This window comes from Lynx canadensis, chromosome D4 (assembly GCF_007474595.2).
Source record: "Lynx canadensis isolate LIC74 chromosome D4, mLynCan4.pri.v2, whole genome shotgun sequence".
Classification (NCBI taxonomy): domain Eukaryota; kingdom Metazoa; phylum Chordata; class Mammalia; order Carnivora; family Felidae; genus Lynx; species Lynx canadensis.
This window is the reverse complement of record NC_044315.2, coordinates 81,241,556-81,267,755: the sequence shown is the minus strand read 5'-3', so window position 1 is coordinate 81,267,755 and position 26,200 is coordinate 81,241,556. Positions and strand designations below refer to the sequence as shown.

The 26,200-nt window shown below is 48.1% G+C and overlaps 1 protein-coding gene across 4 annotated transcripts in view; it reads right to left on the bottom strand.

Moving 5' to 3' along the window:
* Positions 1–14,376: 14,376 nt before the first annotated feature.
* The window catches only part of MRRF (mitochondrial ribosome recycling factor), a 54,752-nt gene continuing 42,928 nt past the window's right edge, over positions 14,377–26,200 (bottom strand). For all 4 annotated transcript variants that reach the window (XM_030292974.1, XM_030292981.1, XM_030292977.1 and 1 more), the window contains 2 exons: positions 24,600–24,759; positions 14,377–16,815 (listed from right to left, as the gene is read on the bottom strand). In XM_030292974.1, the coding sequence (XP_030148834.1) occupies positions 16,738–16,815; positions 24,600–24,759 (238 nt within the window). In that variant the 3' untranslated portion in view covers positions 14,377–16,737. The remainder of the gene's footprint in view (positions 16,816–24,599; positions 24,760–26,200) is intronic.

The window sequence follows — 26,200 nt, the reverse complement described above, 5'->3', positions numbered from 1 at the left end:
AGCGGGGACAGATCCTCCCTTTGGAAGAGGACTGACAATCAGCTTTGGAGCCAGACTAGACCAGGGCTCAAGTCTTGGCTGAATCTGACTTCGGACACTCATTTCACTTCTCCAGATCTCCATTTTCTCATCTGCAATGTGGGAATAATAATAATAATGGCACCTCTCTTACAGGGTCGTTGTAAGGTGAAATGAGATCATGCTTGTAAATGCTTCAGTCCGGGGCCTCTCCTCCTGGGAGCTGCTGCTACAACTACTCCTTAGCTGCCTGTGCATGGTTGACACTCAGTAAGTTCCTGTCCTTTGATCACTACTTTCCCTGCTACAAGGGATATTCAATTAAAACAAAACAACAACAACAAAAAAATACCCAGCCCTGAGCCTGCCAGGCTCTCTCACCTCATCTGCTAAGACTTCCCTTTGGGATTCTGAATCTCGTCTTTGTACTAAGCACTCATGGCTCCCTCTTTCCTCTCCATGCCCTTGCTTGTGCCATTCCTGACACCAGGCGATCCTTCTCCGTGCCCCACTTGTGCATGTCTAAATTCTACTGTTCATTCGCTATTCACGCATTCATTCATTCACAACAAATGCTTTACTGGATGTCTACTTCATGCCCAGTCTGCACCGGGTACTTTCATGTAACTTACTCGGTGCCCATGCCAGCCTTGCAAGGGAAGGAGTGTTAACTGCATTTTGCAGAGGAGGAAACTGGGCTCAGAGAGGTTCTGTCACTTTCCTGAGATGACCCAGCTAGCATGTGGCAAAGACCTGCCAGCCTCTGAAGCCCAGCTCTTTCCTCTCTGGCCTGCATGTGCTGGGGTGAGTGAGAGCTGAGTAGGGAAAGCAGAGGAGGTGGGAAGGGGGTGGGGACCAGATTTTGATTGGGTTTCAGGGAACAGCTTCTACAGGGAGATGAGCAGGAGGGGAGCTTCTGTGTGGGGAGCCTGCCACACACGGCAGCAGGTCTGGACCCAGCCCCACGACCAGATCTTGTGGGGATCATCCCAGTCCGCATGAGGAGTCAATGGGAATCCTCTTCCACCCCGCCCACCTCCCAGCCCCGCTTTTCCAGGCCAGTGTGAGAATAGGTCTGTGGTGGCTGCTTTCCTGCTCTCCTTGAGCAGAACAGGAAAAGGAATGGCCACGGCAGGAAGGCTCCAGAAAGTTCAGAAGCCCACCCCCAGCCCCAGCTCCTCCTTCCAGGGGCCACAGCTCTAAGTGAGGCAGCCCTGTGGTCTCAGATCTACCAATCCCAGACAGAGGCCAGCTCTGGTACCTCAGGCAGCTGGGGGTAAAAGTGAGCTGGCAGAGAGAACTGGCAGTCAGTCACGGAGAGATGGGGAGAGGGAAGGGGGAGAGCAAGGTGCAGAGAGAGAGAGAGAGAGAAAGGAGAGGAAGGGACAGAGACAGACAGACTCAGGGATAGAGGCGGGAGAGACGGGGGACGGAAAAGCACAGAGATGTAAGCAGGGAGAGGAGCCTGGGGAGGCTGCGAGGAGGCAGAAAGCAGAATGGTCCTCAGGGCCTGCACCAGGAGGCCCCAGCATCCATGCTGCGTGGCTCTCAGTCCCACCTTTCCCTCTCTGGACCTCAGTGGTCCCACCAGCAGCATGGGAGCAATACCAGGTACCCCTGCTTCCGTTCAGATTCCTGGACGTCTATGACCCCAGTCTAGAGCTGAGGTCAGTGATGGGCAGGGGCCTGAGCCTGGGCTGGCGGCAGCACAGCTGTGTCTCTTCATACCCATGGCTGTGGCTGTTCACCTCGGGCTTCGGCTGTGTCCATGATGATGACTGGAGCTTGAGTCACATCCCCGATGGGTCCCTGACTACTTGTGCATCCATGTGTCTCTGTCTGGGTCCCTGATCTCCACTCTGTTTACATGGGGAGCTTTAGTAAAGAACCGCTTGAAGGAAACGAGGTTTGGGCTGCACAGACCCCTGTCCTACAGCCCCTCAGGTCTAATGTCTCCATCGGGATCCTTTCCACCCCCCCACACCGCCCCCCACCGTGAGGTGCATAGCTGTCAGCCCTGGGTCCCGTGACCACACACAGCTTACTTCCCCCATACCCTCCAGCCTCGTGCCTGGTATTGAAGACAGACCCAGATGTGAGGCTGGAGGCTACCTCCTGGGAAAAGCTGCAGGAATTGAGAAGACCAGCCCTAGGAAAGGTGACTCAGCATAGCACGGTCCCAAATGCTGGCCTCAGGGAGTGACACAAGGGAGCAGAGGTGGGCTCTGGGCCCAGATCACAGGGTCAGGGATGGGAAGGTTCATGCTCATGGACAGCACCTGGTCAGCAAGGAGCTGAGAAAGCAGGAAGAGGCTCTCTTCAGGGAGGGAGCTCCTCATCCCCAGGGGAGAACAAGCAAGAGCTTCTATACCTGTTCACAGGAATGTGGTAGAAAGGATTCTGTCACCATATAAAGGAAGGATCAGGAGCTTTCTGAGGCCCAATTCTGAGAACATACCGCCTCTCCACCCAAAAAAGAAGGCAAGAAATCGAGAAAATGGTGAAGGGCAGCTGCCCAGCCTCCCAACTTTCCTACCTGCCTTGGCTGGCTTTTGAGTCCTGCTGGCCATACATAGTTCAAGCCCACGATGATGACTATGAGGGCAATAATAATAATAATAATAACAATAAAACAATAGCATTTGCTATTGAGCTAACATTCAGCACAAATGCTCTGCTAAAGCCCTACCAGTTGTTGAAATCTTGAAATACATCCACACCAGTTGTTAAGGAGCCACGGTCCCAAGACACTGCTCTGGGCCTAGCTGCGGGGGTTGTCACTCCACATTCCATTCCCTGCCCAGAAAGCCTGCCTGACCCTGAGCATCCCTGCGTCTAGTTCACCTGCAGGAACACCATCCTGAACGGAGATGCCCTGCCTCAGCCATAGAAGCTGCCCCCTGGGCGGCACCCCCCTCTGCCAGGGCCCCTCTCCCAAAGCCTGAGCAATCAAGGCCTGCTCCCTCCCTGGGCTGGTGCAAGTGCCCGCCTCCTCCCGGCCCCTCTCCGGCTGCAAACCCAGCTCATTTGCATGTGGATCGTGCCTGCCACCACGGGTGCTGGGGTCAATTGAAACTCAAGAAAAGAGAAGAAATTTATGCAAAACTGTTGATTGCATTTGTATGTAATGAAATCATCCAATATTCATCTGACTATAGAATCTAATCTGAGAAGAGAACTGAAGGACATGAGTGTCACTGCAAAACCGTAATGAGCCACTGTAGTGATTAAAAAAGCTCTTGAGCCTTCTGAAAATCCAGGCAGAAATAGCGTCTAATCAACTCTGAATATAGGAGGCGAGATTGGGCTGGCGCGCTGCACACGGCCCGCCGCGGCGCTGGGGGTGCGAGGTAAACCCTGGCGGCCGTGGTCTGTGGGTGCCAATCGACCGGCCACAATCAGCCGAGTCCTCTGTGCACAAAGCAATCGCCACGCAGAAAGAGCCCAATCACGGCTGTTGTGGAGAGCGGCTTTGGGCTTTCACACCCGCTTCAGAAGCCTCACCAAAGGCCCCATCTGGGTTCCTGGCTCCTGCCCTGGGAGGCACGGAGGGTTTGCATATCTGGGACTGTCACACCTGGACACACCTGGGGTCCAGCCAGCCCAAGTAGGGGAGAGAGGCTGTATTTCTCAGGAGCCCTGGTTCATCTCTGAAATGCCACCTCCTCCAAGAGGCATTCCCTGACTGCTCTGTCTACACTGGCAACTCCCACCAAACACACACACACACACACACACACACACACACACACAGTGCTCCACCCTTACCCCTGCTTTGTTTTCCTTCATAGCAGTTAGCTATGCCTGGCATTGTGTTATTTCTTCATCGTTTTAATGTCTGCCTCTTCCAAGCAGACTGTGAGCTCCATGAGGGCAGGGACTCTACGGTAGTTTGTTTACCACTGTGGATTGTGGAGAACCAGGCTTGACACTTAGTAGATGCTCAATAAATGTGGCATGAATAAATCAATTTCGGTGGGCAGCCAAACATATTGACTCAATCATTCAGCAAATACTTGTTGGGTGCACAGTACCTTGATGAACAACACAGCCCCTGCCCCCTCGGAGCTCACAGTCTGGGCAGGAGGCGGACACTGAAGACGTTTACATATAACCAAATGGGATACTGTGGTATCCCATTCAGTCCAGTGACTGCAGGAACAGCAGGCGGAGGGTATGGACCCAAGCTGGGGAGGTCAGGGAACGCTGCCAAAAAGCAGTGAGATTAGGTCGAGAGCTAAAGGGTGGATAGAAGCCAGCCAGGCGGGGGGGGGGGGGGGGTGGTCTGGAGTGCCCCAGGAGGAGGGAATGGCACATACAGTCCCTGAAATGACCGCATCTATGGGGACCTGAGAAAGAGCCAGAGCCTCCTGGAACCAGAGCAAGGGACAGCCTTGCGTGAGATGCGGTTGAAAGGACGGTCCAAGTCAAACCTTGCAGTTAAGACCTTGTGGTAAGAATGTGGGGCTTTTTCCTGGAGGTGACCTGGAGCCTCTGAAGAGGACCAGCCTGATTTGCATTTTGTCACCATATAGAGGACGGGTCAGAGGGGCCGTTATGGAGGAATAGAGACCGGTTGGGATGCTCTTCAGGGAGGGAATGAAGAGATCTCAGGGGCTTTTGAGCAAGTCCAAGTCATGACAAAGGCTATTTTAAGACGATTCATCTGACAGCAAGAGATGGAGCAGAGGAAGGGAAACCAGGTGAGGGCAGCCATTCATTCATTCATTCCTTCATTCATCCATGCAGGCAGGCAGGCAGGCATTCAGCATTCAGCAGACATCTGAGTGTAAGCTGCCTTTCCCCACATTCTAATTTATAATTTCCAATCTGCTCTGGGTTTGCCTACCAAGTTACCTACTATTTCCTTTTCTTTTTTTTTTTAACGTTTATTTATTTTTGAAAGAGAGAGAGCGCATGAGCAGGGGAGAGGCAGAGAGAGAGGGAGACACAGAATCCGAAGCAGGCTCCAGGCTTCGAGCTGTCAGTACAGAGCCCGATGCGGGGCTTGAACACACGAACCGTGAGATCACGACCTGAGCTGAAGTCGGACGCTTACCTGACTGAGCCACCCAGGCGCCCCCCAAGTCCCCTATTATGAAAATGCGTTCTAAAGTTGGAGTCAATAGCTTCTGAGAATCCAAGAGATTCTGTGGATCATGAGGCTGCTTTTTTTGGCCTGGACTTCCTGACATCAAAAAGGCCTTGTGAGTCATTTGCCTTCTTTGGGGCTTAAATTCCCCATCACTGCAAACAGGGAGCCGAAGGAGACAATCTCTAAGTTCTCTCCCTGCTCCCCAAACTCTGTAGTCTTATGTCCCACGACGACATTATGATACCACAAAGCCCAGCAGACTGAAAATCCTGTGGAGAGGTCTGCCCTGCTACACGGACAGCCAGGGGAGCCAGAGGCAGTCAGGAAATCCGAGTTCAAGTCCCAGCGCTACCACTCATGTGTTCTGCGGTTAAGAGATGCATTCTTCCCTCTCTGTGCCTCAGTCTCCTCCCAGCTATTGACTCCTTCCTGTGGGGGTAAGGGCACTGGCACACTAGTGTCCTCCAGGGCTTCTGGCCACCCTAGACCCCTGTACAACAGATTCCAAGAAACTACCTTCAAAAACAAACAGAAAGGGCGGGGCGGGGGGAGTGGCCTAGAAGTAAGGAGAGCTATGCAGCCCCACCGCCCACACCAGAGACATCCCCTCCACCTACCAACCAGGTCAGACTAGAGTCCCAGTTTCACCATTTAAGGGCCATCGAGAAAGTCCTTTAGACTTTCTGAGTCCAACTTGGAGGAGCAGGCGCTCTGTGAGAATCAGATTAGATACTGTATCTCAGGGCAGAGCCTGGAGTTCGAAGTGCTCAGGAGATGGGCTCTGCTGTTAGGGTCGGGCCACGCCTGCCTGGATGGGTGGGCAAGCACTTGGTCCTTCTCCCTCCTTCCACCTCTACAACGGCTCCATTTTACCAGCAACTGGCATTCACTGGGGGCCAGTGGAATAGGGATTCTTTTAACAGGTAGATTTGAGTGGGAGGAGCTAAATGCCTCTCTACCTCACTAGGGAGGGGGAACTAGCTGGGACCACGTTGGGTTTTCTTAGCCACGGTGCTACAGACACTAGTTAACTAGGACCAGGTTATTTTCTGGTCACAGCAAACAAGACCTCCTAAACATTTCTGGGTAGCAGCTGCCCCCTCCCCAGATCCCCATTCTAGAAGGAATGCTTTGAATTTCAGGAGCCCACCCCTCTCTCCCCAAAATTGATTTGTGGGTATTGGATCTAAGATGTCATCAGAGCCTTGGTGGTTTGCCTCCCACGGTGGTGGATGGGAGAGCTAGGTTCAGTCTCACAGACACCCCTGGGCACGGGCTCTGAGCCGGCCTGGTGCTGGAAGTCCCTGTCCTCCAGGGGCTCCTGTCCAGTGGGGAAGACAGTCTATGAACATCACAAAGGGAAACACAAGAAGGAAAGCGCTTTGAGCCTTCAGAGACTGATGCCAGGGAAAAGGGAGACCACATCTGATTGGTGGATGGATTCCTGGAAGGCTTCCTGCAGGAATGGCCTTCAGCTGGGTCTAGGGGAGAGCTAAGATGTCTCTCTCTGGAAAAAAAATTTTAAGACAAAACCAGAGAACAAAGGAACAACCACTCCTATTTTCACAACCCCAAATTTTAACACTTGGTCAAGTTTTCATTTCTATCCACATATATGAGATGTCTTTCGGGTACCTGTAAGCTTTTCCCCCAATCCCCAGTGGCAATCACCATTATGAATTTGGTTAAGAATCTCTTCACAACCCTCCCTTAAAAAAATGAATGTATAATGCAAAATGGAACCAGGAATAATTTTAAAAAATTATTTTGTGCCCTCCTAGTTTACGTAAGGGGCGTCACACCGTATCTCTGACTCTGCCTGCTTTTTCCACGGCCCATTATGTTTCTGGGGCTCTCTTCTTATTCAAACATGTGGCTCTGCCTCAGCAGGGCATCTATGGATGTGCCACGCTTATTTACCCCTGGAGTGGGCAGGGTTTCCATAGATGGAGATAATCAAGGGATGACATTCCAGGTAGAGGAAGCGGCAGCAGCAAAGGCACGGGAATAGGAAAGGGGGGCTGGCAAGGGTCCAGGGTGGAGGGAGCACAGGGCATGCGTGGAGAGCTGAGGGAGGCCCCAAGCCCCAGACCAGGAATCTGCCACTGGCATGCTGGACATCTGGGAGTGTGGGGACAGACCCCCCACCCCCCGACCTTAGAACCGCCCTCCACAATAATTCCACTCATCCACCCTCTGAGTCCTCCCTGGGGAGGCCTCTGTTACTCTTTCCATTAATTGTCTCATTAATGACCCACTGAAGTCAAGTACCCATTGTTCTCTAGGCCTGGGGCAGCCTCCCTGGCTTTCTCCCCCCGGGGGGGATTTGTAAACGTCTTTCCTTCCCCGCTTTCCTTTGGCAGGCGTCCTTATCTGGTCCCTGCAGCCCTGGCCCGGGCTGGTGCAGTCTCTTCCTCCACCCACACCCTGCACACACGGGGCTGGCCGGCCGTCTGGGGGGCTGTGCGGCCACCAGCTCAATAGCTCGCTCTCCCCCCACGCCTCCCTCTGCCTCACTCGGTCTCCAGCTCTGGTTACATGTGTCTCCTCCTGGTTTTCTGTTCTGTTCTTTCTCTTTCTTTTCTCTCTTTCCTTCCTTTCTTCCTGTCTTAACTGCCTCTGTGTTTCTCCCCCTGGATTTCTGTCGTGTTCTCTCTTCGCGTGTATTTATCTCCCTCTGTGTCTCTGTCTCTATCTCAGTGTCTCTCCTTCTAGGTGTCTCAGAATATCTCTTTGGGATGACAGTCTCACTCTCACCCTCTGTTTCTTTCTGACTATCTCCACCTCTCTGTCACTACCTGCGGACTCTGTGCCTGTATGTGTATGTGCACGTGTGCACGCGTGCGTGTGTGTGTGTGTCTTTGTCTCTCTGATTCTGCCTCTTTCTCCCTCCCTCTGGCCTTCATGTCGTGTCTCTGTCTCTTCATTGCCTCTGTCTCTGTCTCCCTCTCCTCTCTCTGACTCACCTCTCCCTATCCGTCCCTCCTCCTTGTGGGTCTCTGAACCCTCCTGATTGACTATTGTCCTGTTTCTAACCCCTGCCCCATCTCTTGCTCACCCACTGGGTCCCTGACACCCACACAGGTCAAACCGCTTCCCTCTGTTGCCTCGCTCCCTGGTTACAGCTCCAGCTTCCCTTGGATGACAGCCTCAGGAGGTCAGTGGCGGCAGTAGGCGTGAGGTCCCACAGCTACCAGACTTTGGGATTCATGCATCTGTAAAGTTAAAAATAATAAAATGGAGGGGATCAGCAGAAGGTGACTGTTATTCTTTCTAAATGGGAATTTTTTTTAAAGACTCACCAACTTCTTATCCTTCCATAATAGAGCATTTTAACACCGAAAGCAGAAGTAGGAAGAGCAAGATCTAACAATATGCAATAGTCCAAAGGAATTAATTTTACGTAAACATTTGCAACATTGCCTCTTTTTTAAAATTTTTTTTTAACGTTTATTTATTTTTGAGACAGAGAGAGACAGAGCATGAATGGGGGAGGGGCAGACAGAGAGGGAGACACAGAATCGGAAGCAGGCTCCAGGCTCTGAGCCATCAGCCCAGAGCCCGACGCGGGGCTCGAACTCACGGACCGCGATATCGTGACCTGAGCTGAAGTCGGACCCTTAACTGACTGCGCCACCCAGGCGCCCCAACATTGCCTTTATTTTACTTATTCTGCCTCAAATGGGTGAAGATATTTTGGGGGCCCAGACCCGTTGGAAACCACGGATCTTGCTTGAGCAAGCCCCTCCTTGCGCCCCCTGGGGAAGTGGAGACACCCTTACCGCGGGCACAAAGGGGAAAGCTGGGACAGGACTCCTTGGCCACTCTAGCCCCTCTGGTCTCTTCCCTGAAATAAGTTACTGAAGCTGCCCGGCTGGGGGTCAGACACCAGGCCCCCTGCACTTCATGCCTTCCTTTGGTCTTGGGGGCCTCTGAACAATTTCACCTCCTCTGTGCTTCGCTTTCCTCATTTGTAAAATGGGCAAAATAATAACTAGCCTTCTAGGGTCGCCTCACACATAGCAGAGTCCCAGGACTTGTTAGCCACTATTATTCTTATTGCAAAGAGGGGGCAACATGGGCTGAGGCTAGAGCCTGTTAGGGAGAGAAGGCACGTGCACCCAGCCACCAGCTGTGAGCCACACGTCAGGGGTTCTACCGGCCTGAGAAGGAGCCACAGTGGTGGGAGGCCTGAGGGCTTTAAACCCCAGCAAGGCTGCTTTGCAGGGGCCACGGGGGGCTGGGACTGGGAAGACCTTCCCCTGCCTCTGAAGAGGACCCCACCTAGCTGGCTCGGGCACCCCAAGCCCAGGAACCGGCACTCTGGTCCCAGACACCCACACTGCCAACAGGAGCAAAGGCGAAGCTCCAAGTGGCTTTGATGGCTGCAGAGGCCGGCGAGGGGGAGCCTGGGCAGGAGAGGCACAGGGTAGACACCAGTGACCGTGGACACCATGGGAGGCAGCCTCTAGATGCCCAGAAACTCTGGAGACCGACTCAGCAGATGAGGTTGGAGGTCTGAGCAAGCAGGTGAGAGTAATTAGAGAAACTTTGGGTTACTGATGGAAATTGACTTCATTTGTATTCAAGGCCAGGCAGGCCCATTACAATTGGACAAACATCTCCTTAACAGCTGCTCCGAGCCAAGCTCTGTGCTAGTCAGGGAATGCAAAGAGTTAAAAGAGCAAGGAACTTTCTTCCCAGGGATTCACACAAGGCTTATCTAGGGCTGGTGGTGTTCTGCCTCTGAGGAAGGCCAGAGACACAGGCAAGGCCAGCCTGAAACATTTGACACTTCTGTTCCCAGTACGCACCACTCGGCGATGTGCAGTTTGAAGACAGAACTGATGGGACTTGGTGACTTCTTGGATGAGAGTGTGAGGGAGAAGGAGGCACAGGTGGCTCCCAATGTCTTGGCTTGGCACCTGGAGGGATAGCGAAGGCATTTCCGAGAGACAACACAGGACAGTGAGTGGGTCTGGCGGGGACACGTATTCCAGATGGGGCCGGTTGAGTCTGTGGTGTTTGAGGCATACGCAGGTCAACAGGCATACACACATTTAGGGATCAGGAGAAACATCAAGATAGAGAAATGAATGAGTTGGTGCAAGGATGTGGGACCAAGAGCTGTGAAGGCTGGACAAAATGTGCCTGTTGGGTGGGGCAGTGACCTAAGGGTGCGCATAGCAGGCAAACAGCCTAAGACAAGACATGGCGGAGGAAGAAAGCGGCACAAAAATTAAGAAAAGGTAATAATTCCACTGAGCTTAAGCACCAGTTGCCTTAGGGTGGCTGTGAGAGGTGCATCACCACTGCAGAGATACAGAGGTTTAGACGGCAGAAGTTACTGCTTGCCCGGGTGAAGTCTGTACACAATTCAGCAGGCAACAGGGCGCCGTTGACGGGTGTGGAGCAGAGGTGTGGTGTAATGAAGGCTACGTCTCAGGGTGAGTTAACCCAACAGCACGTGATGAATTAAAACAAAGACCAGAACAAAGGAATATAGGAGACAGGGATAGTCATTTATTTGTTCATTCGACAAGCAGTGAGCCTCCTCTCTGCAGAAGCAACCCTTCTCCCCAACCTAACACCCAGACCCTAATCTGCCAAGGGTTTAGACACCAAATCACCCAGTGTTAATACTGCATGCAAACAAAGGGCAAGTGTAGGGTTCTACTGAACATTTCAGTATTATCAGTAAGTGTGAATGAGTTAAGGTCCCCTACTGAAAGAAAAGGAGTTTCTTTTATGCTTGTAGATCAAGGGTTTACTGTATATAAAACCTTGGTCTGCAAGCATAATTTGTTCCAGAAACATGCTTATATTCCAAAGCACTTGTAGAGAAAAGCGAATTTCAAGAACCCTTGGCTCAGTTGTGATCATGTGACATTCAGCATTGCGTACCACTCGTATTACAAGACATCGCTCGTTTATCAAGTTAAAATTTATTAGAAATGTTTGCTCGTCTTGTGGAACACTCACAGAACAGGTTGCTCACAATCCTAGGTTTTTACTATATATACAATGGAACACTATTCAGCCTGAAAAAGAAAGGAAATTCTGACAGCTGCTACAATGTGGATGAACCTTGAGGACATTGTGCTGAGTGAAATAAGCCAGACACAAAAGGTCAAATACCGTAGGATTTCACTTTATCAGGTACTCAGTGTAGTCAAATTCGTAGAGACAGAAAGTAGAACAGTGGTTGTCAGGGGCTGGAGAGCGAGTTGTTTAATGGGTAGAGAGCTTCAGTCCTGCAAGTTGAAGAGGGTTCTGGAGATCTCCACACCGCACAACGATGTGAATGTACATGCTACTACTGAACTGTATACTCAAAAATGGTTAAGGTGGCAAATTTTATGTTATGGGTATCTTATCAATTAAAAATGAGGATAATTTTTAAAAGCAGTTTCAGAATGCTTCATAGAACAAAACCCAACTCTAAGAAATCTAAATCTAAAACAGTGATTTGGAAAGACTACAAATAAAGGAATAGGAAAGACACAGCAAGCAAACATAAACAAAAAGCAAGCAGGGGCTGTGATCTTGATAGAGGACAAGACAGAACTCAGACTCCCAAGCACTGAATGAATGATACATGAAGATGACAGAAGAGCCAGGCCATCTGGGCATTCAGACAGCACAGAAATTATGGGAACTGCGAGAAGAAATACAAATGCTAACAACGGGAGACTGAAACACACGACTTTCAGTCCCAGACGCATCAAAAGGCCAAAAAAATAATACAGAAAACCTAAACAGTATAATCTATGAACTGCATTTCTTGTGTCCGTATCAAACTTTGTACCCCCCAAACAGAGACACTTCCTTTTAATGCACATCGCGGAAACTGACCACATATTAGAGCAAAAGAAACTGCAAAGCTTCACTCAGTGGTTTCAGTGGGGTTAAAGGATATAGAAGCACTTTGAAAACTAAAAGTATCGGGGCGCCTGGGTGGCTCAGTCGGTTGAGCGTCCGACTTCGGCTCAGGTCACAGTCTCACAGTTTGTGGGTTTGAGCCCCGCATCAGGCTCTGTGCTGACCACTTGCTCAGAGCCTGGAGCCTGCTTTGGATTCTGTGTCTCCTTCTCTCTCTGCCCCTCCCCCGCTCACGCTTTGTCTCACTCTGTTTCTTTAAAATAAATAAATGTAAAAAAAAATTTTTTTTCAACGTTTTTTATTTATTTTTGGGACAGAGAGAGACAGAGCATGAACGGGGGAGGGGCAGAGAGAGAGGGAGACACAGAATCGGAAACAGGCTCCAGGCTCTGAGCCATCAGCCCAGAGCCTGACGCGGGGCTCGAACTCACGGACCGCGAGATCGTGACCTGGCTGAAGTCGGACGCTTAACCGACTGCGCCACCCAGGCGCCCCTAAAAAAAAAAAATTTTTAATAAAAAAAAAAAAAAAGAACTAAAAGTATCAGCCAGTATCAGTTACTGGTGCCACCAATACTATGACCGTCATTATTACCATTATTCACGGCTGGTGGTCTTTCCGCTCATTCACTGCTTCTCTTCCAAGTTCTAGAGGACTCTGCCAAACAGGTGAGGTAGAATTATGTAAATATAAATCTTTACTGCCTCCCCTAGAGCTACCAACCCTTCAGTGTTTACCACGTGCCACGTCCTGTACAGCTTTAAACGTGGGCCTTTCTTAGAAATAGCTAATTGTTTTCATGAAAGTGAGTTTTCTGCTTCTCTTCTATCACCTCTGGGGCCTAGAGCAGTGCTGAGTGAATTTCGAATAAGTGTTTGGTGAAGACTTATGAACTGAAGTGCACGGATTAAGAACCTACTTCAAAGTCATATCTGAGTTTCAGACTTCACTCTGGCACTTGCGAGCTGTGTGACCTTGGACAAATTAAATGCCCATTCTGAACCTTAGTTTTGACCTACGTAAACAGAGATAATATACCAGCTAGCATTGTTCAGAAGTTTAAATGTAGTAACACATGTAAAGTGTCCAGCATGGTACCTCGTCTACAATAGGCATTCAATAAATGTTAGTCTGAGGTTGAGGAAGGGTAGGTAAAACTCACCAAAACAGATAAACTTAGAATGGGGGTTGTTTTTCCTCAAAAAACAAATAAAAATCATCTTAAATTTTTTTTAACGTTTATTTATTTTTGAGACAGAGAGAGACAGAGCATGAACGGGGGAGGGTCAGAGCGAGAGGGAGACATAGAATCTGAAACAGGCTCCAGGCTCTGAGCTATCAGCACAGAGCCCGATGTGGGGCTCGAACTCACAGACTGCGAGATCATGAGCTGAGCTGAAGTTGGATGCTTTACCGACTGAGCCACCCAGGCCCCCCCCCCCCACGGCAAATCACCTTTAAATAGAAACACCGTCCAATGCATTTGAAATGATTTTTTTAAATATCATGGGGGTAACAGTGAAGTCAGTTCAGGTATACCTGTATTATGGAATACTGCATTGCAACGAAAAAGGAGTGAACTCTATCTCTATGTTCACCTATGAAAAGATGGCCATGATGTGTTGTTGAGTCTAAAAAAAAAAAAAAAGGCAAGCTTCAGAGTCTGAACAGAATAGTTCCCTTTCCTGCTTTTTTAAAAATTATGTATGGGGGTGCCTGGGTGGCTCAGTTGTTTAAGCGTCCAACTCTTCATTTCAGCTCAGGTCATGGTCTCACGGTTCATGGGATTGAGCCCTGTGTTGGACGCTGTGCTGACAGCACAATGCCTGCTTAGGATGCTCTCTCTCTCCCTCTCTGCCCCTCCCCAGCTTGTGCATGCGCTCTCTCTCTCTCAAAATAAGTTAAAAAATTATGTACGTATAGAGAAAGATCCGGAAGGATATACATCTAATTGTCAAAGGGGAGTGAGATTAGGAACTTACAAGAAGTTTCTCTTTTAACTTTTTACATCCCAGTTTCTTTTGTAATTTCCAACACACACACACACACATGCAAAAAAGAAAAAAATAAATAAATAGGACAAAAGTTCTCAATTTCTCTTTGGCCTGTCATTTTCATGGGCTTGGGAAGCAGTTTAACTGAACAGAGGAGGTGGTTAATTCTTCTGGCAAGGGAAGGGATTTCCATACCCAGCTTTTCCTTTTGAGAGAAAGAGGCTCAAGGAAGGGGAGAGGGAGAAAGCACTGCTCCAGCATTACTCATTACTCAGCGGATCCAAACAGGTAGTCCCGTTCTCGTCCCTGCCACCATTGCAGCCCTGACACAGAGGAACAGAGAAACTCTTTGATAAATGTCAGCTAAAATAGAGCAATCAGCTGAAAGCCATTTGCTGAGCCGTCTGACTGCCCTGGGCTGGAGGTTTTCCTTTATTCATTTATCATGATATACAGCTTTGGCCAACATACACACAGGAGAGAAATTGTTGACATGTGGGACCCAAGTACAGAAAATCTTTCATTTTCCAACCTCCCCCCACAACCCTGTCTGTTCACCAAATAAGTTTTTGTTTATTTAAAGACTACAGAGGATTTGGCTGTTAAGAACCAAATGCCTTTGGAGTGGAGTTACAACATAATTTATCATTTCCTCTGTTTATTAAAAAATCCTGCATCTTTGAGAAGCACATTTGCTAGGAGTGGGGGCTTTCGGCCACTCACGAAAGGCTGCTGCAATGCCCCCGCCATGTGGCTTACCCCAAAAAAGGCTCCTCGATTGCTATTTCCATCCCTGTTCTTCCCTCAGCTGACTTCCGATCGTGTGATGGCCACTCAGGGCTGGCGAGAGGGGTTGGACCGAGGACAGGTAAGCGGGGCAGGAGACTGTGTTTGCTTCTTTCATTTTTGACCTGATTCTGACCTTGAACCCCCACTGGCTGTGCACAGTGTGCTCCACTAGTACAAGCAGCGGGAGAAGAGCAGACTTCCCGCAAGGGATAGAATATGAGAGGAGTCAGACAGCAAAGGGAAGCTGGGTGCTGCTTCGAAGGAGTGCGGCCAGGCCTGGCTGCTGCCCAAGGGGGGCCACTCGAAAGGCAGACAAAACTGGAATGGACTTCCTACCTTCCACCTGAGACAGTCCAGTGTGCCGTGCACCCCTCAAAGACAGAGGTCACACCTTACCCATTTTTGCATTCCCAGCATGTAGCACAGCACCTGATACACAGTGTGCTCAATAAATGTTTATGAAGGCTGCAGGATGCGTGGGCAGAGCACAAGCTTTAGATCAGGCCTCAGTTTGAATCCCAGCTCTGCCACTTGCTAGCTGTGTAACAACCCCCGGCAAGAAACTTGACCTCTTTTGAGCTCCTCCCTCTTGGTAAAATGAGACTGACAGTGAAGAATGGAACCTTCTATCACTTGCTAGGCTTATTACTTTGGGCAAGTTACCCAATACTCTCAAGTCCCCATTCTCAGTTTTTCTATTTGAAAAGTGGAGAGAATACACATCTCACAAGTGTACCATGAAGATTAAAGATATTGCCTAGAACTGCATCTAACTCATGACGGCTATATTATGAATGAGAGAAAGGAAAGCAAGAAAGGAAAGGAAGGGAAGGGAAAGGGAAGAAGAAGGAAGGAAGGAAGATTAATTATTATGGAGAATCAATCGATTGTTTACTGGAGAAAAAACCTAACAACCCAGCACCCAAAGATGAGCCACAACAAACCACTTGTCTGTCAACAACAGGCGGGCCCTGGGGGAAAGGTATCTCATCACCAAGTAAATGCTGAGGACAAAGGCAAGGCAAGAGTGGAAAATGACAGAATGATGGTGTTATGATTGGAAGGACGGGAAAAGAAGCCAGTATTTGTTGAGCGACTACTCTGTGCAATTCATTCACAACACATCTCGATGCCTACTATGTTCCAGACATTATGCCAAGATCTGAGGAAAATGAAGATCTAGAGACTAAGTATCAAAAAGGTTCAATTCAAAGCAGTAGACAGTCCTGAGAGCCAATAATAGGAGCCCTAGGTTGGGGGAATGAGGAGGACTTCCCGGAGCAAGTGGTACCCAAGCAGGGACGTGAAGGATGAACAGGACTGGCCAGGTAGGTCAGCAGCGGAGGAACGGTCGAGGCAGAGAAAAAAGCATGTGTGAAGATGACTCAGAGGCAAAAGTATTGTTCTGGTGGCTTTCCGTAAAGGTCCTTAGGGAACATTAATCCGGATTGACTCTACCCGTTCCTTTGTGGTTGTTATTCTTTACAATTTATTTTGATTTTACTGTTACGTAAGAACGGGCCTCTGGCGAAGGGATCCAGTCACAGGTGAAGGCCCACACCAGCCCAGAGTTCAAAGTTGGGGACAGGGCCTGACTAATTGAGAAGGAGGCTCCCAAGATGAGAAACAGACGGGCTAAGCCTGTCAATAGTCCTAGTTGCTTGGCAATGTCACGATCAGGGCAAATGCCTGAAGTAGAGGCCATCTGTCAGCAACAGATACTCTCTGAGGGCCACCCATGGCAGAGGGCCAGGGCAGAATGGGGTGGACAGGGAGCAGGAAGAAGAGAAGGAACAAGTCTGGGTGCCCCACCAGAAGGCCTGGAAGGCTGAGCCTCACAAACACTGACAACTGCAAGACGGCAGCCTTCGGTGTAGACGGGGAAGAGGGGTGCCAATGTGCCACCCACGGGCTCCAGCAGAAACCAGGCTCTGGAGTACTGCTGCCCCTGGTGGGCTTTCATCCGAGGAGTTCTTTGGTCTTCGCTGCCAGATGCCTGTCCAGCTCTGCTGCCGTATCATCGGCCATTTGGCTGATCTGCAGGGACACAAAATGAGACAGCCCGATAACTGAGGCTGGCGAAGGAGAGGGGGACAGACATTCCAAAGCTATGAGGAAGTGATCTGGGAAACGGTAACGGTGACAAAAGCCTCACACTATTCAGGCACCATGCTGATTCCTAACAGCAGCCCCATGAAATAGATACAATTATTATCCCCATTTCACAGATGAGGAAACTGGGGCAGTGAATCACTTGTTCAGGATACACAGCTCAGTTAGCAATGACAAAATTGAATCCTGAGTAGTCTGATTTCACAGCCCAAAATTCTTAAATATTATTATAGAATACAGAGAAGCCAGCTTTCTCTGTCACTTAATGACCCTCTAGAATTTCCTACACCTCAGACACTCTGCTATCTAAATCCCATACTAATTGATAAGAATATTAAGATCCCAATAGTTTAAGCAGAAAAAAGAAGTCCTGAGAAAAGATGAAGTAAATCTGGTTAACAAACCTGGGAAATTCATCAGACACGGAAGAAATGCAAATGGAAATAAGATATAATTCAGTTATTGTAGTTAACAAAATCTGATGTTGTCGTTTTTAATTACAATATTCGACTCCAGAAAGCTATGGTAAAATGGATAAGCTCGTACATCAGTGAAAAGAATTCAAGTGGATGCAAATGTCCGTAACATTTTTTCACCCCCCAAATCTCTCCACTGGGAAATTACCACATGAATGGAATCTGAAAAAAATTTCTAACGTTCTATATGCAAATACATATTTTATATATATATATATATATATATATATATATAGGCTTTATTTTTAATAACAAAAAGTCAGAAAATCTAAAGTGATAGAACAGGGAAGCATATGAGTACATACAGCCATTAAAAATGGCAAAGACTGTCTATTTCTCGCGGTGAGGGTATAAGTACGAGAAACACAAAACAACTTAGTAAGTGCGGCAGCTTCCCTCCCACGTCTAAAAGGGACCCGAGGCAGGAAGCCTTGAAGGGGGCAGCACGGGGCCCAGGATGTGTGTGCTCAGTGGCACAGCAGCTGTTTGACATCTTTATTTGCAGACCACAGGCCTTGGCCAGGAACTGGGAACTAAATGCACTGTGGAAAGGGAAGAAACTAAAAAGGATTTGGAGCAACTGGCCCCGGGCAGGGAGACAACCAGGCTCTCACCATAGCAACAGCTGCTTGTTTGTAGCTGGGAAAGCACCGTTTCAGGGGCTGCCGGGCACTCGGCTGGGCTCCAAACGGCCGCTTGGGCCCTCCTCACTCAGCCACATACTCTTTAGATGCTCTGCCCGCTGCCCCCCCCCCCCGCCCCCGGGGCGGCCACCTTGCACGACGCGTGGCATGGTGCCCGCAGCACTCCAGCGCCTGGAGGCCGGCAGCCTGGGAAGGCAGGAGCCAGCATCACAACGCTCCTCTGGGAAAATGGCGTGGAGGGCAGTTTGGGTTCAAGAGTGGGGACCAGGGGGAGGAAGAATACCTAGGGTAACAGTGCGATAATGTGGGTGCTGGATTACATTCTCGGTGGGATAACAATGTGCAAGTCACTGAGCCTCGCTTTCCTCATCTCTCAAATGGGGACGCTGGGCCCTTCCTCAGAGTGGTTGTGACGGGCTAAGCGCGTTCATCGATATGCAGGCACAGCGTAAACGGCTTATATGCTATGCAAATCGGCTTGTGTTACTCTGAGTTTATCATTTCCTGACTTCAAGTTAATCGATTCATGGAAATATTTACTAACTTTCTACCAAATTGTAGGCACAAAGTGCCCCTGGGGACAGTCAGGCTGCAAGTTCATCTTGTCTGTCTTCGTCAGACTTAAGATAATGATCACCAACAATGACCCCACTGCCACCAGCAGCTCCCTCTTACTGAGTATCACTACATGTCAGACACTGGGCTAAAAACTTCCTGTGCATATTTCACATGATCCTCAAAACATATGAAATGCTGTTATTATCTCCCTTTAAAACATTGTGAATATTTCATTAGTTCACCTGCCGGTTGCACAGCAGTTCTTTAGTATGCAAAGGGGCTTTGTCCTCTGTTATTTCATTCAAATCCAACAACCACACATAACCTCTGTAAGGCAGGTGGGTCAGGTATTATCCCCACTGTACAGAGGTAAACCAAGGCACAAAATGTTAACTCTCCTGCCCAAGGTCACATCAGAAAGTCAGTGGTGAGACTGAGTGAGGAACTCACCCACCCCAACTGCCAGTTTGGTGCCGCGACTCCCCTGGGGAGTCCCCCCACCCCTCCGGCACCAGTGGAACTGGGTGAGGGTCACTCCAACAGCCGATCCCAGTTCTACATTCAAAGGGTGGGGAAAGGAAAGGGACGGGCAAATATAGCGGACGCTTAGCGAGGACCAGCAACCCCACCAGCCGCGTTTAATATATGTCCTTTGGTCTTCTCGCCAGTCCTGGGAGATAAGACCCACTACTCCCACTTTATAGAAGCTCAGAAAGGTGAAGCCGTTCGCTAACCTGAGCAGCTGAGAAGTAAAAGAGCTGGGATGGGAGTCAGTCAGGCCTGACTGCCGGCAGAGCAAGAGTCCTTTCCGTTTTAATACACTGCCTCATAGAGATCACATCACCATCACCCTACCGCCACCACATCTGCTCCCTTCTAGTGCAGGAGAGGGGAAGGCAGAGACAGGAAAGGGGATGGCGGGAGCACAAGGCGCACCGGGGCGGGCTGGGTAAAGTCAGCCTTCTCGAGGCCTGTCGGAACACCCAGGGCCTCACCTGGTCCAGCCCCCTGCCTGCGTGCCTGTCCTGTCCGCTAGGAGCCCTGCCCTCCTTCAGCCCCCAGCACCCAGCCTCACTCAGAGCAGCAAGCTCCTCAGAAAAAGACGGCAGTGAAAGATCTTGGCCAGATGTACTGGTGGTTTCTGCCAAGTGCTTTCGTGCTCGGCAGGCCCATTTACTGACGCAAAGGTGAGAGAGCAGGCTGGCGGATGTCAGAGTCCCGGGAGGGCAGGCCCCTGTCCTTCTTCAGCAGAGCTGGCCTGGGCTGAGGACTGGGAGGGTGGGGGTGGGGGTGGGGGTCAGAAGGGACTCTAGGGATAGAACCCACAACCAAATCCTTCCATTTTTATACACCAAAGAAGGAAGAGTTTTATAACATAGTTTTTAAAAATCTGACCTCAAAAGAATTTTGGAACATACAAAAAAATGTCCCACAAAGAATAATATTGAAATTGCTCATAATCCCATTGCCTGAAATGATGAACAACATTCTCTAGTGGATAAGATGCCACCCTTTTTTTTAAGATTTTATTTTTAAGTGATCTCTACACCCAATGTGGGGCTCAAACTCACAAGCCCAAGATCAACAGCCACATGCTCTACTGACTGAACCAGCCAGGCACCCCTAAGCTGCCAATCCTTTTATGTACATGAAAGGTTCTGTTATAAAAATGGAGTCATATTATAATATTGTTATGTAACCTACCTTAAAAGAATAAATTCCAGGGCTCCTGGGTGACTCAATTGGTTAAGCGCCCGACTTTGGCTCAGGTCATGATCTCGCAGTTTGTGAGTTCGAGCCTCGTGTCGGGTTCTGGGCTGACAGCTCAGAGCCTGGAGCCTGCTTCGGATTCTGTGTCTCCCTCTCTCTCTGCCCCTCCCTGCTCGCACCCTGACACACTCTCTCTCTTTCTCTCTCTCAAAAATAAATATTAAATAAATAAATTCCAAAAGAAACTTACCATATCTGCAAAATATTTTTTATAACTGTCTCTATACAGAGATTCCAGTAAGTGGATGTAACACAATTTATTTTCCCACTGTCAGAAATTTAGACAGTTTCCAATTTCCAACAGATACCTCTGTAGGTAAGATTCTCAACAATTTTATTTTGGATAAATTCCTAAGCCACTGAATCAGAAATGTATGGATTTTGGTATATATTGCTATATTATTTTAGAAAGGTTGTATAGATTTATACAAAGAATAACTTAATCTTTTCTGTGGAGTGTAGAAACAAAAGCAATACTTCCAAGATAAGCAGCATTTCAAGCTCACACTAAAAATTCTGGGTTCAGATGTTAGGCATTAGAAAAGGCAACAAATTTTTAAAAATATACATATTCTAAAAACCTTGCGAGTGATTTAGGCAGTAAGAATCTTAAAAATATGCATTCCTATTGTGCAATAATTCCACACTTGGGACTCTATCCTAGGGAAATCATCTCTACAAAGATTTATGTATAAAAATATTCACTGCAACCTTATTTATAACAAAAAAGTTTAAACAAACTAAATGTCCAACAAGAGGCTTATGAAAGTGAATTATGGTATAAACCACAAGACAGACTATTTCATAACCATCAGAAATGGCTGTTTAAGACATGAGAAAATGCTAATGGTTTTAATGCTAAACAGAAAATATAAAAAGCTGAGTACAAAACTGTATGAATACTACATTCTCAGCCATGTTAAAAACTGTGTAGTTAAAAAAAAAAAAAACAAAAAAGAGGGAAAGCAGAAATACTCCAAAATGTTAAGAGCAGTTGTCTCTGCAATGTGGGTTTATGGTGTGGATTTTTCCCCCATGTTTTAAAATAGTCTTCTGAACTCTACATTTTCTACAGTGAGCATACATTACACTTTAATAATCAAGAACGAAGTAAACAAATACATTTTTACAAACTTTGATAAAATAACAATCAGCTTGTCTCACTTATTCAAAAAACCAAAACAAAAAACACACACCCAAAACTCCAGATTAGTGCCTTCTGTCAGAGAAAAAGAATAAAACAAAGTGTGCACCAGCCTGTCTCCTGAAGATTTTCTTACTCAAACTTTTAACCATATGACAATAAACTATTAATCTAATGATAAGAACTCACATTTAAATGATAATATCTTAAATAATAAAGGTTCTTGCACTGGATATATTATGTATATACACGGTGATCCTTTCTCTTGTAATATGACGTTATACCTTTCCAGAGATAACTTGAAGGTCTGCACTAGAATGTTAACAATGGTCATCTCTGGGGGATGAGATTCCAATTACTATCTTCTTATTTTTAAAAAAATAAATTACATTAAACATGTATAAGCTTAGCATCAGAAAACTAATAAAGTTATCTTCATTTTGAAAAATAAGAATAGTAAACAGTTGTAAGTATTGAAGAAAAAAATCTAGTCTAAATAGGAAGGTGAAAAGCCAGGTGCTGGTGTGAAGGCTTCTAGCCACTTTGTCAAGTGGGTTTTATCAAGAGTATTGCTTATCTGATCATTCTTCCCATTGCAGGGAACACAGGCTCTGGTCCCTGAGGCACAGGGCCAGTCTTGTTGAGGGAGGAGTGCCTGGCAGGCTCCCGAGGTCCACAGGCCTACCACTAAGAAGCAGGTCTTTTCAGGTCTAGTGTTGACTGTAGAGACAGACTCTCCTGGGGATGGACAAGGAGCTGGCCCAGGTGGGGCCAGGGACAGACTCCTGCAAGGCAGGATGGGTGCTCAGAAAGGCTAGCCTAACCCAGGAGCCTCTTTTAGCTGGTACAGGGAAAAAAGAGAAGAAGAGGGCACAAAGAAGGTGAGAAGAGAGCTCTGAGAGTCCAGGAGTTGGATATTCTAAAGGTGCTTCTAACATCTCCAGGGCAACCCTTTAAGGCAGGAATTACAAATCCCTTTTTACAGAACAAACGGACTACAAGGAGTCAAGAAATGTCCCCAGGGTCACAGGACATCAAGTGCAGAACTCCCTTGATCTAACTCTGGTATCATCACAGGGGTACGCCGTAAGGCTTCTAGGTAATTAATCACCTTCTGTGTCTGCTTTTGCAGAATTACCTGGGCAGCTTTTTAAAAATATACATTCCTAGGTAACCATACTGAATATCAGAAAATGCAGGAGCAGAGCCCAGGCCCAGCTTTTTCTTTGGTGGTGGTTAAGGCCGGCCTACAACTGGCATTCTAACCGCTGGTCCAGGAGGAGAGCAATTGGTTAATTTATGGCCTCCTCCAGATGCCCCCTAACAGCATTCCTTGCTTCCAACCTCTTCTCTCCTTACTCCCCATCCTGCCCACACTCACATTCAATCATCCTAAAATAATGATTCTATGGTGGATGCAGAGACTTTAAGCAAGCCCATTATACTATGCTAAACATTATTCTATCTCCTAAATACTAGTAAATTCATCTTCCTATCTTAATTCCACCGGTTCCGGTTCAGGTTCAGACCACCATTTCCTGGCTGGATTTCTGTAACAGCCCCCCTGGCTTCCCTGCCTCCAGTCGTGCCCCCTACAATCTGTCTTCTACACAGCCACCATAGTCATCTTTCATAAGCACAGATATGACCTCCCCACGGTCTGCAAAAAAGAAAAAATCTTGCCAGGGAGTTACTATATCAGAATCACGGGAGGAGCATTTAAAAATGCAGATCCCATGGGGCGTCTGGGTGGCTCAGTCAGTTAAGCATCTGACTCCAGCTCAAGTCATGATCTCACAGTCTGTGAGTTTGAGCCCTGCGTCGGGCTCTGTGCTGACAGGTCAGAGCCTGGAGGCTGCTTCGGAGTCTGTGTCTCCCTCTCTCTCTGCCCCTCCCCCACTCACTCTGTCTCAAAAATAAACATTAAAAATTTTTTTTTTTAATGCAGATCCCTAGGCCCCACCCCAGACTCACTGACTCAATCTCTGAGAGCAGGGCCCCAGAAACCTGTATTTTTATAAGCTCCTCAAGTGGTTGTGATGCTGTGGTGGATTAGACTACTATTCTATAAATATTCACTCCCTCCCCTGCAGTTCCATGAATATACATATTTTCCTGTCTCAGTGATACTGGGCTTGGCCCATGTGATTCACTTGGCCAATGGGATGGACCAAGAACAGGTGCTTAAAATGTACTTGAGTGGTTGGGCTTACGCTCTTGGCATCTGCTGTTGCAAAGATGCCCTGAGAAGACTGTTGACTCCAGAAGACTGAGAGACACATAAAGCAGAGTTGAACCCAATCCAACATCTGGAGCCAAGCCCACTAAGCCCAGCCTAGAACCACGACCCCCCAGCTGAGCAGATACGAGACTAAGAAATAATGCCCGATATTGTAAATCGCCGAGTTTTGAGGTGGTCTGTTAGGCAGCATTTATCAGACAACTGATAAAGTGGCACAGCCCGTGTGGGAGTCTCTGGACATGCTAAAGTTCAACCTGCTCAGCGTGGCCTCCAAGCCCTTCCATGAACTGGCCACTGTGTCCTTTCTACCCATTCCGAAGTCCCAGCCACTGTTCACACCAGTCACCCACCCGCACAACGTTCTTTTACACAGCATACCTTTGCGTTGTTATTCTACCTTCCTCCAGTCTCTCAATGTTTTACTGCGGTCTGTTCAAGTGCCGCTACTCAGCATAGGAAGAACACCGTTAAGTCCTTCTGTGTCAGCACCCAACCAACCACACGACAGTATTAGCAAACAGGCTCTTAAGTTAGTCTGCCTGTGTTGGGATCCACTGGGACCACTTACCAGCAGTGTGGCTTTGAGCAAGTTATTTACCTTCTCCAAACCTCAGTTTCCCCACGACCCACTTCACAGCTCTGTAGCAACGGGGAGAAATGAAGGGTTCGGCGTGGAGCCTGGGACCTAGCAAAGCATCAACAGCACCCTCCCTTCTTCCATATCCCCAGGGCTAAGCCCAGAACAGAGACTCTATCAGTCCTGATCACAGCAATGGAAGAATCAGGGGTATTGTTTTAGTTTTTCTCTCTTCAGACACAAACAAGTGGTTCCCTGCGTCAGAGACGTAACTACTACATCTGTTGGCGGCAGTTACCTGTTTCTCTATGAGCCTAATGGTGTCCTCGGAGACCTTGTCTTTTGATTTCTTTAGCTTATTCATTGCGTTGGTACGAACTTTCCGTAAAGAATCCTTGGCCTTGTTGGTGTTCTGTTTCGCCAGTTTCACCAGCATTTCCCTGTGCTCCCTGGTCACTCTGATTTAAAAAAAAAAGAAGAACATTTCAGCAAAATCATCCTCTACAGTATCTGTTAGCCAAGAATTTAACATGACTCTGTCCAGTAGCTCCACGGTTCGTAGCTTTGCTCTCCTTTGGTGATGACCTTTATGTTCCTGAAACGTGCCCAGGGGTGTGCTCAGGGTCAAGTAAAGTTCCTGGTGAGTCAGGTGAGGAGAGCTACGAAGAGTACTGCTTAAAAGCTCAAGCCAGGGTGTCCTAACCATGCCACCTGACCATGCATAACTGACTTCCTCTCCTCAGAGTTCCCACCTGTATAATGGGGATGCTGTGAAGATTATATGAGATGGTGCACATAAACTGTTTAGCACTGGCCCTGGCCCATTTTAAGTACTCAATAAAAGGACGTCACTATTAGCTCTACCTCTACCCCTTTCTCACCCACTAAAGATGCAACACAAATGAGTGATGATGCTATAGAAACGTGCCATCGTCAAATCTCTAAATCACCCGAAACAAGTAGCAATCTTCAGAATCTTATTATTTTAGCAAATTACTTGTGCGTCACTGCAAAACTGACCAAGACAGAACACGAGTCCCAACCACCACACCAGGAAACTTCCACAGAGACGTCATGAGAGTGTCTGACACATGTAAGTGCTCAATGCCACTTATTTTCACTATTCCCTTCCTCCTCCTAACAACGCCAATGAGCACATTGAAGGCCTACTACAAACCCCTGGGAAAGGCTGAACCTTACAACTGTATGAGGCACTTATTATTATTCTTATGTTACATGGACTCATCACAACAACCCAGCAAAGTAACCCAACACGTTTGCTCTGCCTTTGTTTCTTGGTCACGTATACAGCTGAGTGCCTACTTACCTACAAAAGCAGTGCCGGGCATGTGAACAGTAACAGACTTGTGGTCAACACTAACAGACCTTTGTTCTGTTAGTAGGGACCTCAGCCAGACATTTACCATGGGAGTGTGGGAAGTGCTGTGGTAAGGGAAGCGGAGAAGTACAAGGTGCCACAGGAGCACAAGAGCAGCTCAGCTAACTCGCCAGGAACCGTCCAAGTTGGGGCAGGCAGCAAGCGAGGGAAGACTCTCCTGAAGAAATAATACCTAAGTGCGGCAGTCTTTGGGTCTGCTCACTAGTGTTCTGCTTCTTATTCCTTCCAGTAGGAAAGCATTTTTCCTGTATCTCTAAAGTCTGGTGCGGCTCCACAACTGCTCTGGTCAATGAAACATGAGCAGAAATGACGCACCTCAGGGCAGAAGCTTTAAGAGCCAGTGTGTGCTCCACCATATTTGTGTCTGTTGGCTGCAATACAAGTGGAGACGGAGCTTCCATCAGCTTGGGTCCCAGAGTGACTATGATAAACAGCACCCACCAGGCAGCATGAGCAAGAAACAGATTTCTGTGAAAAGCCATGGAGATTTGGAGATGGTC